The sequence below is a fragment of the Lathamus discolor genome, chromosome 16, assembly GCF_037157495.1.
Source record: "Lathamus discolor isolate bLatDis1 chromosome 16, bLatDis1.hap1, whole genome shotgun sequence".
NCBI classification, from domain to species: domain Eukaryota; kingdom Metazoa; phylum Chordata; class Aves; order Psittaciformes; family Psittacidae; genus Lathamus; species Lathamus discolor.
In genome coordinates this window covers 5,310,425-5,323,642 of record NC_088899.1, presented here as the reverse complement: position 1 = coordinate 5,323,642, position 13,218 = coordinate 5,310,425, and the positions used below count along the sequence as shown (strand labels likewise).

General features: G+C 49.6%; 1 protein-coding gene across 1 annotated transcript in view; it reads right to left on the bottom strand.

Annotated features, from left to right (window-relative positions):
• The window catches only part of SAMD11 (sterile alpha motif domain containing 11), a 109,306-nt gene that overhangs the window by 30,707 nt on the left and 65,381 nt on the right, over positions 1–13,218 (bottom strand). The window contains exon 7 of the mRNA XM_065696615.1: positions 2,449–2,541. Within this exon, the coding sequence (XP_065552687.1) occupies positions 2,449–2,541 (93 nt within the window). The remainder of the gene's footprint in view (positions 1–2,448; positions 2,542–13,218) is intronic.

Sequence of the window (13,218 nt, the reverse complement as noted above, 5' to 3'; positions counted from 1 at the left end):
AAGAAGGAAGGGTGCATCCCAGGGAGATGCTGCAGACCTGGCTCGGACCAGAGGAGCCTGCTCCTTGTTTCCCTTCCCATTCTTAAATCACAAACTGCACTCACAGCATCTGGGTCTCAGCCAAGCCTGGGGCTCTAGCACAATCTCACACTTTACAGCACTGCTCCAGAGCAGCAGTGCCCAAATTCCAGATTAATTAGCCACTAGGGTCCATCCTGTTTGAAAACAGCTTGTCACAAACTCTGATCCTTCCATTTCCAGCCAGCTCCTTACTGTAGAGCTGGGAAAAGAGGGACCATTTCCCCCCAGCCCTCCATGGTACCCATGCCAAGGAACACTGCCTGACTGCTGGTGGGATAGAAGTCTGGGAGCTCTCAGCTGCAAGGTGCTCTCACAGTCTGGGGCTTAAGACACAGAATCAGTGGCTATAGCCCCTCCCTTTGAGCCCATTTTCATAGCAGGGACTGGGCAGATAAAGGCCCCCAAAGCACAAAAGTCTCTGCCCCTATTCTTTATGCTATTCCAGCATCAGCACAGCCTAGGCTTCAAATGCCTGCCACAGTGGAGAGAACAGGGGTTCCCCAATGACCTAATATAATAAACAGGTGACATGGGAGAGCAGAGAAAGGCCCAGCTCAGAACTTCCACTGTCTCAAACCCTTTTAAAGGGCAGGGAAGGCTTTCAGAGAAACAAGTGGGTGTAGAAAAGAGAAGTTTCTTTATTCAGGGCTTCCAAGGAACCCCTCTGTTAATGAGTTGGGGGAATCCCTGAGTCATTCAGAGCTAAAGGAGGAGTGCACAGTGCAAAGCCAAGGGCTGCTCAACCCACTCAAGTGAGCAAAAAATGGTGGGAAGGCCATACGAGAAATGGAATGAGGTCCCGTGACCCTGCTGCTCCCATGGCAAACCCATCAATTCGTGCAAGTTCAGCCACTTTATGAGGGGGAATCCAAATGCAATAGTTTGGTTCCAGATGGCTTGACTCTAGTTTAGCCCATTCTCAGCCAGACCACACAGGTTGCTGTTCCCTGGATTCCCTTCCTAAGCATGCATGTCTTAGTATTACCAAGGATACAGACTCAGCAGAAACAGCAAAGATGACAGCAGGTGTTTCAAGTGGGTTACAGGAGCCTCATGCCCCTGTGGAACAAAAGCATTTCAGGATCTATAGAAGCATCCTGCTGGAAAGTTACCTGCACATCTACTAGAAACAGGGATAACAAGAATAGGGCAGATAAAGAAATCAAGGAAAACAGGTAAAGAGTAGCAGTCTATAGGGATCCTCTGCACCTTTCAGAAAAGCCCAGTAAAAAGCTAACACATTTCTACTTGCATTACAGAGTTATCAGGCAGGAGAGGGTTACATGAAAGAAGAGATTTAGTACGTTCTTAGGCAGTATTAGCAATGTTATATTAAGTGACACTAGAATTCAGCATCCTTTCAGAGATGCTGCCTTTCGGATCACAATCTGGGGACACGGAGTCAAGAAGGAACAATATACATTATGCAATACTTATATATACAATACTCACATATACAATATGCAACACATGTACTGCATAATGTAAGTAGCTTAAGAAGGCTTCAGGACAAACTGATTCCCTGGATCTGGGAATATCCACCTTGAAGAGCCTCAGCTGCTGGACTCCAAACCCATCAAAACAGGATCAAGCCTCTACTCTGCTTTGTTTTTCAGGGGGTTTTAGCAGCCTAAGAGCACAGGACAGGCAGAGTGACGGAGCTGGGTATTCCTGACAGCTAATTAGGTTGAACTTAACAACAAAGCCTTGAAGGGCCTGCAAAACCTCATTTACACAACCTTGAGCCAAACTCATTAGCTGCAGGCTCCATTACCCACCGCACTTTGCCAGGCGTAAAGAAAGTTTAAACCCCCATGTTTCTAGCAAAGAACCTTCAGACAAATCAAGAGATTCAATAATAATAATAATAAAAGAAGCTGTAAAAAAGAGAAACCTTCTGCAGATTCCATCTCTATAGGAACAGTGCCATAAATGCATACGAAAGGCAGCCCTATTCTCCCGGCTAGGCTTCTTTTTTTTCCCCTTTAAAGGAACAGATGCCAGCACGATAAGCCTGTGTGTCTCTTTTCTATTAAACACGTAACCAAGCTACTCTGCCTGAAAAGTAGAAATACCCCGAAAAATCCACCTCAAAGGCTGCAGCGTGCTTGTTTTTAATCATAAAGCAATTATTCTAATGAAGAGGCAACCCCTTTCTCGCACTGCAAGCCTCCCTCCGATGAGATAAAGAAAGCACAGAGCACTGGTAGCCTCCTTCATGCACCCTCGGTGCCAGACACTCACAGCTCCCACCCCACAGCCTCTTTGCAAGCCTCCCTCCCCTCCCTCCTTAATTTCAATTAAGTTCCACTCTTAAGAAAGGAGAAGAAAGGGGAAGGGGATGGGGGATGGAAAAGCAGCACTTACCCTTTGGGGACTCACTTCTGGCTTTCTTGCTTTCTAAAGGACACTCACTGCTGCTGTTGGGAGAACATACTCTTCTCTTGCCTAAAATTTCATCTAGGAGAGAGATGAGAAACCTGAGCATCAGATAAGGTTGTACTTTTCCTCTTTGCAGAAGCAAGCAGAGAGACTTTGGTATTTTGCTCCTCTCTCACACACACACAGACACACGCACACAGATATTATAAGCGGGGGTGGGGGGGGGGAACAGAAAGTAAGAAAAATCATCATCTTGAGAGCCTTGATCTGCTTTCCTAATCACGCAGCCCAAAAGCACATAATGACTATTCACACCCTGATCAATGCAACGCTCGAAAGCTATAAATTCCGAATCCAGTTGATTTCCTTACTGAGTTTCATCATTTGCTCTGGTGCCTTTTGTCCCCCTGGTGCTTCCACTCCTTTCATGCCCTGATGCAAAGCAACTGGGGGAGAGGAAGGGGAGGAAAAAAACAACACAGGGAAAAAAAGCACAACAGATCTCTGAATCTTCCTACCACAGTATGTATCTGTCTCTCTCTCGCTCGCTCTCTCTCAATCTCTCCCCCCCCTTTCCTCCTCCTCCTCCTTCAAAACCTCAAGGTCCTTAGCAATCTTCCCCCTCTAGATTGTACGGAAACACTCAAGCCTTTTGCATTACTGCAGCCTTACAAACCCAACACAAAATATCTAATATACAATTACAGCGTCCCCGAACAGATTTAAAATCAATATCCTCCCATAAGGCTGGGGAAACTGAAAGCATGATGTTGCATATGGGCAGGAAGGAAGAGCCTGTTTGTCACTGCAAGCATCAAATTCTCATCTATCAAGGGCTCGTTAAAGATGCAGCATCTTAAGAAGGGGGAAAAAAACCCCATCTCACAAACAAGCACCATATTTGAGCGAGCACACGTGGATGTGCCTGCGAGCCAACACGCAGGCAAAGCTCCTGCCGCTCGCCCCGAGTGTGGTGGGTAAGAAAGGTTACAAACCCCCTCGGTCCTGTTCATAAGAACAACAGGATTACTGCTGCGCCAGGGGACATCTGAAGCCAAGCAGCTGTCCCTCATCCTTAGAATCACTCCAGTTACTCTGGATTGAGCCAAGCAAGCCCAGGTTGCTGCCTTGGCACTGGACTGAGCAAGGTGCTCCAGAGCACAGCTCTGTGGCTGCCACAGTGCCGAGGGCAGAGCCTGCCAGGCACTGCCTCCATCCAAAGAGTAATGCTGGAAGCCTGCAAAGTTCCAAGTGGCATTTCGAGGTTCTAAAGAGCACAAGATGCCTCCGACTGTATCTTGCCATGACCCTGTTAACAGAACTGATGCTCAGAGACAACTGCGGAAGCTTGAAACCATCCATAACCAAATACAACAGAACAGTGGCACCAGGAAAGAAGATGGGAAAGGATGGAGTCAGGCAGTGACAGCACTTCAGTTTTCTCAGCACTTCATATCCCAGGTATTGAGTCAGCTCCTGCCTCAGTTTACCCTTTAAATACCTCTCCAAAGCCACAGTCCCTATGAGCTTGCTAAGCCAGCATCAATGCTAGGAAGTACCTGGCCACACAGCACAGACAGAGTTACAAGCTCCCTCCCCTTGGAACGCTTCATCCTTCATGCTGATTTTCCTGGAAATGCCAGGCTGGTGCTGCAAACCCTCAGCACTGGAGGCCAGGATCACACATATCCTCCTCAGGAGGGTTCTCATCCGGGATTTGTGGCTTTGAAACAACACAAGCCCCATTGCTCTGCTCGCCCCTCCCAGCCTGGCCAGGAGGCAGCAAAACCCAACAGGGCTTGTTCTGATATCCTTCAGGCAGGAGAGGCTCCATGGAGGAGCTGTGACAGCAGCACCAGCTCCATGTGACAGCAGTCAGAATACGAGCAGCGCAGATTCCTTGGTTTCACAACTCTGCCAAGGCACCTCATTACCCTCCTATCACTCCTTCTCTCTCGCTATTCCACTCCCACCCCCGTGTGCCCATCTGCCAGCAGACTCGCTCCGACTAGCACCATGCCCTGCTATTCCCAGGCACGTCAGCAGGACAGGCTGCAAGTCCCACCTCGCTCCCAACCGGCTGCACTTGGGCAGGGGAAGACTGAGATCACACAGTAACTCTGAAGCAGCACCATCTCCATCAGAGCTGTACCCACCCATCTCCAGAACAGCCACTTGCAGCCCCATGAACAGCCTGCATCCACACTGTGCCATGGGGAGAGCTCTGGATGTCTTGCAGTTGAGATGTGAACTTCGGGGAGATCCCATGTTAGTGCATTCATCTCTAGGATGACCTGCAGTGTTTTCCTCCCAGCATCTCAGGCCCACATTGCACCAAAGCACCAGATCCCACACACCGAGTCTGTATTTGGGTCCCCCCCCACCAAGCAGTTTTCATGGCAGTTATCACAGAGTGAGCATTTTCCTCTTTTTAATTCCCTTTATTTAAGGCAAAGCCCTGCAATGTGCCAGAGGCTGCCTCTGTCCCCAGCAGTGTGGGCACTAAATCACCAAGATACACAATAAGCAAGAGAAAGGGAGTAATTATCACCAGTAGCCGGGATGGAGGCACGAAGATCTAACAATCCACCCCAAATTTACTGCAGCAGCAGAGAGCACGAGACTGAGTAACAACCTCCTGAATGCCAGCCCAGCAGTGCAAGGAGTCAGACCCCCCCCTTTAGGTGCAAAGCAGAGAAGAGGCAGGTTATATTTTCATTAGTTACTTACTAAACTCACAGATCACAACCTAAACGACAACGTATTCGTATTACAGCACCAATCCTTTCCTCTTTACAACATAAACCATACGCACAGCTTTGGCACATCACACAGTAAACAGATGCCCTTTACAGCACCCTGTATTCTAAATTCATCCCCTTACACCCACATACCATTCATCTAACCATTCTTTGCCCTCCCACAAAGAACCAGGACAGCGGTTGAAGGCACTGGGTTGGGAGCATCCACAGTCCATCTCCCCCTGACTTTGCAGCAGCAGCAAAACCAAATATGTTTTGCAAATGAGCTGGCAGCAGAGCTTCTGGATGCCTTACCACCCTCACAGAGACAGGTTGTGCATTTAGAGTACACTGCCACTCATCGACCACAAAGCCAGCAGATAGCTGTTTGCTCAGCCCATGCACCACCAAAAGGCAACACTCCACCTTAGAGAACGGGAGGGATGGCTGGGGGGGTGGCTTGATTTTTTCTCCTGTTCTGTTCCCCAAATCCCTGCTTTTTGCCTCTTTTCTCCTGCCTTCCACAAAGCATTTCAGTTGAAAGGAAGCCAAATAAAGCTGAAAATGAAACACATTATCAGTAGAACTGTAACATTATGAAGCTAAGCCAGGCAATAATGCAAGTAAGGAGTGCTAGAGGAAGCCCCAAGCATACAGATCACTGCCACCAGTGCCACACAACCATCCCTTGTCTCCTATGCAGGTCCCCAGATCCTGCATTACATCAAGGCTCCTGCCAGCCCAGTCTAGTACAGGAAGTGATCCAGAGAGCTTTTTGGAAATAAAGTCAATTTCCCTACAGATCAAGAAATCCAAGTGGATTTCTTCCCCTTTTTCATAGGGAGAGAAGTCCAGCACTCACCTGCTGCACTTCAATGGGAAACATGAAGAGAGACAGACCAGGAAAGCTCAGCTGGAGGAGGACAGCACTTTTGGCCCCATATACAAGCATCACCCAATGGCTTTGCAACCATAAAGAGAAAGGATGCAGGTATGGCACCATAACATGAGCTTCTGCAGAAGCCAGGGCAATGTGGGTTGATCTGATCACAGCCCTCTTTGGGCCTGAGACACACAGATAAGAGGCCATGGGTGGAAGCATCACCTGGAGGTAACAGTGCTGTGTACTCCTGCACTGCTGCTAATCCTCAACCTCCCATCTTCATTATCAGCTTGGAAGAGAGCACTTGGAAGCCTAAATCAGCTGTGAAGATTAGAAGTTATCCCTAGGTTCCCCCAAAGACAAAGGGACTCCATCTCCGCTCTTCACAAGGGAATGTGCAGCGGAGATGCACCAAGGATACACACTGCATCGATGGCAGGGTGAGAACTGAGCCCATGTCCTCGTGACTGAGTTCCACCTGCAGAAGGGAGATGAACAAACATGAGGTGGTCACGGAATGTTGTTAAATGGGTGGACGATAGAGAGGATCCCAATTACAGCTGAAAGACTGCGCCAAGACTTTCTGCACTGTGTTATGCTACAGCACAATAGGAGGAGATCAAGACCTATCTCACGCTCCTTATCCATATCATTGGCTTTGCTATGAAAGCTTCTTGGACCCAGAAGTCTCCGAGTAAACACAGAACTGAGCCAACTTACACGGGAGATCACCCAGGCTCAGACAGCCAACATCTCATGAGAAGAAAGTCCTTTTTCCATCCTCTTCCACATTATATAAAGGGGAGGAAAACATCCTCTCTTGCTCTTAACTCCCCCCATCAGACTTAAAACCCTGGAGATGACAATTCCCACCGACCACTCTGAAATGTCTTGGCAGCATCCCTGTTTATTCATCTCTTCCCTTTCCCTTGGCACACACAGGCCACCACCAGAGGAGCTGCTCTGCTCAGACAAGCCTGGTGCTCCAGCCCTGCTGCTCCGTCTGGTCCTGTGCCGAGTGTGACAGGTTTGTGGGGACCCTGGAGGCTTCCATCCCCATGATGGGCTTGTGTCTTTGTGAGAGGCTGCACCAGCTTGCGGAGTCTCAGCAGGCCCAGAGCCGCTCTCACAAAGGGGCCACGCAGGAGGCAGCGTGGAATCTGGCTGCACATCGGCCTCATCCCTTGCCAGCAGGAATCAATGGAACAAAGGGAGAGTGAAGCACAAGGTCATGGGAATAACGGGCCATAATTTAACTGAGGGCAACGGGAATGGGAAACAAAAATAATCATTGGGGAAGCTGGGGGAAGGGAAGCAAATGGGCTTGGGGGACTTGGGATGCTAGAACAATACAAGGGCATGGCAGCTCATGGGGCAGGGTTAGTTCTAGCAAGGAAGGGGGAGAATATGGCTGGATCACTGCAAAGGGGATGTTGAATGAGCTGCAAAAGAAAGGTAGCATCCTCCTCCCAGCAGGTCAGCTTAATGGCTTTAGGGACATGGCAGGCAGCAGGCTTCCAACCTTAGCTATTGTACTGGGTTATCTCGTCGCTCCTTTGTGTCACATCTGTATCTGTTTGTTGGTTGTCACTTAGATTTAGATTGCAAGTTCTCCAGGGCAGGAAGCATCCTTTTGCTAGCTGCTGTACCAGTCCTAAGAGTACGAACAGTACAAACAGCAGAGCAAGCTGGGCCCTCCTGCCGTGGGTCTGAACCTAGCCTAGACCAAGGTATCTGCTAATGTTCCCAAAGCATCACACTTCAAATTCACTAACCCCCTCCTAAACATGAGTTAATGGCATATGAAAGCTGTGAAAGCCTGCAACCAGAGAGTAGTTGAGTAGGATTCCCAATGTACAACACATCAACCATCCTTCCTTAGGCATGAGAAGCTGCCTGCATCCCCTGTCTCAGCTCTCCCCACCAGACCATCTGCCTTTCCTCCTACCATGCAAACAGTATCCTGCTACTTCCCACCTCCTTGTGCTCACTCCAGTTGCCCAGCTGGAGCTAAGCACCTACAAGGACTGTCCAATATCTCACCCAAGGAGTGAAACAGAGGGAGATGGAGACCACGCTGGAGCCATCCTCCTGTTTATCACGAGGAGGTTTATTAGAGATGGTGCATCAACATCCCCTCATCTCACCAGATCCATTTTTACAGCATGCACCAAGCCACAGAAAGGTGGTAAATATTCATAGTATGAAAAACCACTCATGGAGAGGATACAGTGCAGATGAGAGAGCTCTGAATTCATTTGATATGCTGCAGAGAGGATTTTTAGCAATTGCAGACTTGTGAATCCCCACTCGCTTCCAGGAGACATTTAAAGACTGAGGCTGGGAGGGTGGGCTGGAAGTCCAGGCCTTTTGGAGACTCACTCTATGGCTCTAGAAAGCAGCATGTTCTAGTGGGCAAGACAGGAGAAGGCTGAAGCTTGTTAAATCACAAGACTTAAGCATGGTTCCAGTAAGGATCAGACTTTAAAAGGACCACAAACCTCTGAGGCAAAGGTCATTTGGCCTCAATTTATATAGTTGTGATATAAAGCTATGAGAACTGGCATCATTCCCCTGACACAGACACCTCCTTCAGTCCTGGCAATGCCACGCAACAACCCACCATGCCAAAAGGTGGGTACAGCAATGTGGGACAGCACCCACGTTTCCTTTTGGGCTTCTAGGTGCTGCATCTTCCACGTGTGGCTTGTGCCAGCATCCCGGTATTCCCTCCACCACCAGCACAGCAGCTCCACCTCCTCTGGCTGCTCCTACAGAGCTCCTGCCATCTCTTTGGAGAAGTGAATGCTGAAGACAGTGCTTTCCAGCAGAGGTGCTGGTGGTGCCGTACCCTCAGCACCATTTCAGTGGCCGATTACACTCCTTCAGCCCCTGAAAAACACCAGCGCTCCTCCAGCCCGTGACAGCTTTGACAGCCAGACTCCTTAATTCCTTTTTCTTATTCCCTTAATCTGTCATCTTTATCAGGCTGGGGAAGTGCCAGGCAGCATGCAGGAGCCCCGGCCCCGATCAATCTCCACATTACAGCTGACAGAATGGTGCTAATAACTTATTGATCTAATGTTTGCCAAGCCCCACTGGGGCTGAAAGGCTGCCATTGATTGGCTTGAGGGAAGGAGCCTCTCAGCTGAGAGCAGAGTGGAAAGCCTTCAAATTGTCTTCTTCCCGAGGAGCTCGGAGATGGAGGGAGGGTGGGGAAGGGAGAACAGGGAGGACAAGGGAAATAAAGGCAGGAAGAGGAATGGAAAGCAAGAAGGGTGCATATGTGAGATGGGGATTAAGAATGCTAAAAAGAAGGGAGAGAAAAGGGTCTGAGGACCAAAGAGATGCAAGGAAAAGAATGGGAAAAGGGAGAAGAGCAGAGGGAAGAGGAGGAATTGAGAACAAAAAGGTTGTGCAGAGCTGAAAAATTAATGAAACAGGGAGGTGACCCTCTTCTTGCTCACAGCAAATCATTAATGAAGTCCCCCCAACCCCCAGCCCTCCATCCTAGGACAAACCCTCCCAAGGCTGCTCACACCTGATGTAAAGCAGGCGGCACTGCTGACTGCCCTGACCAGTTCTGAACCATAGGCTGGCATCTGGGGAGAGGGCATCACAGGACAGATCCCAGCTTAATTTATGAGCCTGTTCCCCGGTGATACACAGGCCACCCATCTCCTCGACTGGCACTGAATGGGCTAAGAACCAGAGCAAGTCATCAGACATGCTTAGCAGAGGGAAAGGGGAAACCTGGGCTAACCTGTGTATGCAGAGACAGCAGGAGGGGAAAAGCCCCAGGCCAATACATGGCCTTTTACAGTAATTGTAGTAACGGTTATCATCTGCTTTCCCTTTTAGCCAAATGAGCCCGGTCTGCCCCAGGGTACACACTGGAGCAGTGCTGTGACCAGGGCCTGAGCGAGCAGGGCTTCAATAGGCAGTCATGGTCACACACTGCCCTGGAGGTTCCCCTGCCCTGAGGCTCTAAGGGCACAGTGCTCATGGGGTCAGGTCTGGTTTTCTGGGGGGACCTCTCTCAAGTCTATTGATCCAAAAGGTTGGGTCAATGTTTTCACGTGTCTCCTCTAACACAGCTCTCCCCACACACAGCCCTGCACCCCCTTCTCTTCAATGGGACATCTCCATCACTTCCACCTCACAAAGCTGTGAGCCACAGGCACACTGCTGTTGGCTTAAATACAAGGAGCAGAGAACAACGTACCAGGGACAGCACCCTCAATTCCGTGTGGGCTTCTAGGTGCTCAATCTTCTGTGAGTGGCTTGTGCCAGCATCCTGGTATTCCCTCTAACACCTCCTCTGGCTGCTCCTTCTACAAATCTCCCAATATCTCTTTGGAAAACGCCTGCTACCTGGGCATCTAATCACAACACAGGCTTCCCAAGCGCACAGCTATAGGGAGATGCTGTGGGGACAGTGTTACCTCGCTGTGCAGCAAGAGCAGAAGGTTAAGCTTTGCAGAACTAAACCCAGAGCATCCAAACCTGATGACACTGAGACACACACATGCACTGGAGCAGGAACAGGGTCAAAACCCTGGCTCTGAAGCATCAGCTTGCCCTGTGGCAGGGTCAGGGGCAGTGACTCACTCTGTGCCTCCTCTCCCTGCGCTTCCACCCACAGCAGCAAGCAGGAGTGGACAAGTCAGGTGCCACGTTACGATCTGCACCGGGTTTCTATATATAACATCAGTGAGATGTCACCGCACCAGTGATTTGTTTTCAGCTCTTTACTGGCTGCTGCGAGGCACCTGGGAAAGGAGGTGGGAGCAGGGGGTGGGGAAGAGGTTATTTTTGGAAGCAGGATAATCTTGCTCTTCCTGGAGCTGCAAGGGAAGGAGGAAACAGTCAGTGCTTACAGCGGTTTCAAAGCCACAACACATACTGGCCATAAGCTTGGTGGCTGATTCAACTGCCAGTGAGCAATGGGCTCATGGTCAGCCTGCCCTGCAAGGCACAGAGGAGATCGAGCTACCTCAGCTGTCACAGTGAGCCTGGTCCCAAAAGGGAGGGAGACGCTCCTTGAAACACATCCCTGACCTTCCCAAAGGTGCTACAAGCACCCTCCTGCCAGAAGCAGGCTTCAAATCCCTGCCAAGAGCAAGGCTTACTGAACTCCAACAACAGGGCACTAAACTGCCTTGGCTCCTTCTCCTCCTGCAGTGATAAAGCCAAGGATAAAACCTTAACACTCACACCAGCAAGATTCCATGCACTAACCTATGCTGCAAGAGCAGTTGCAGGGCACAGTAAAAGGAAAGGCTTCCATGTTGGGCTTTCACATTTTTCCTTCATCTCCCAAGATCTCCATTTGTATTACAACAGGATGCTGGTTACCTCCCACTCCCACAAGGCATCAGAAGAACTAAAAATGAACCTAAAACAGAGCATGAAGAAAGGACAGTCCTCCAGATCCAAGACAAGAGCATGCATGGCATTGACAGAACCCAGACCCTCATGTTGGCCGGGTGAACAAGCGTCCTTCATGGTTAAACACCTAAACCAAGGTGCCTGGGTTTCCAACTCCTGGATGCCCCTTCGGAGGTGATTTTCTGCTCGATTTAAGGCAGCAGTTCAATAAAGGCTTCTGCTTAATTTTTTGTTGCTCTTTGGCTTAGTTAAATGAGAACGTGCCTGCATCCCAGCTCATTACCACATGCTCAGCAAACAGCCGTTCGCCGTGGTTCTGTCTCTAACCATTAGCTATAACATCCTTGATCCCAGGTCTTTTTCACCCCCAATATTAACTCCTCCACAGCAGATGAAAGCTCCAGGTCTCCACGAAGCCACTGGGAAGCCCTCTGTGGTTGGCACACACTTCAGGGATAGGCCCAAAGAAAGACAACTGCTTTGATCAGCTACGGATCCACGTGCGAGAGGTACAAGTGCTGCCTTGTCAATGCAAATTCCAAACAGATCCAATTTATGCGGATCTGTTTACAGTTCACTCCTGAAATGTCTCCTTTGTTTAGACAACAGAGCATCAAGTGGGAAGATGAGACGGGAGTGTTAATACAGAACAAATAACCTCACATGGAGAAAGGAGAGAGCGCTCTTCCATGATGTTTTTGGGACACGTAGATGAACACTGCTTTTTACCACCCCAAGAGCAACACGTAATGCATGGCCTCCAAGGGACACAGATGTCCTGTTCTCCCCATCAGATGGGATTTCCATAGGAATCAGGTTAACATGCAACTGTTCCGGTCACCGAGGAGGCTCTCAGGGTTTGTCATCTCCATCAAACCGAGCAGCAAGCCCTAGGAAAAGCCCAGGCTCTCTGAGAGCTCTGCAACAGTAGAAAGCTGGCCTTGTGCTGCTTCCCACACCCCAGCAAAGAAGCCTCTAATCACTGGGGAAGTGGTCTTTAATCCACACCCATTAAATACAGAACCATAGCACACTGCTTGCTGTTTGGAGCGAGACATGATGTTCTGCCATGTCTCCAGTAAGCACCCTCTCTCAGACAATATGCAGACATCAAACCAACTCCCTCTAATCACCAGGGACAGAAGGAAGAGAGGGAAGATCTACCCACCTTCCTCTAGCATCAGTGAGCCTGATTCCTCCACTTCTATCCATGCAAATAGTCCTACTGCAACTGGAAAGTCATGAAATGTGGCACTGCAGAACAGAGGGTATTTGAGGAGAGAAAGAGGAGAAATTAACAGGATTTTTGCAGGAGAGAAATGGTTTAGAGCCTTGGGACCAGGACTCTATTGCAAAATGCTTGTTCAGATCCTACAGCAGCGTGCGAAGCACACGCACACCAGGGAGGAGACACCCTATTTGCTCCATGAGCCCTGCAAAGCCTCCTCCGTCCTCCCCCATCCCATGCAGCCAAACTGGATAGAGGAGATTGGCCTTGTTTACAGACACACTGTGAGCTGCTTAGAGGGGTTCTAAATCCCTGTTTGATGTGCAAACCAGCAGCTTTGCTCCTGTGCCTTTGTCAGGCAGCCCTGGCTCTGCTCATCCTTGTGTGTGTGTCTCTCAGTTCAGATTAAAAGCGCCTTGTGCCATCATCCGCTCTCAAGGCAAGCCCCTCTGGTAGTGCCCACGCTGGACCCTGTCTGCTGCTTCTCCTTTAGCTGATCCATTGGGAAAGGG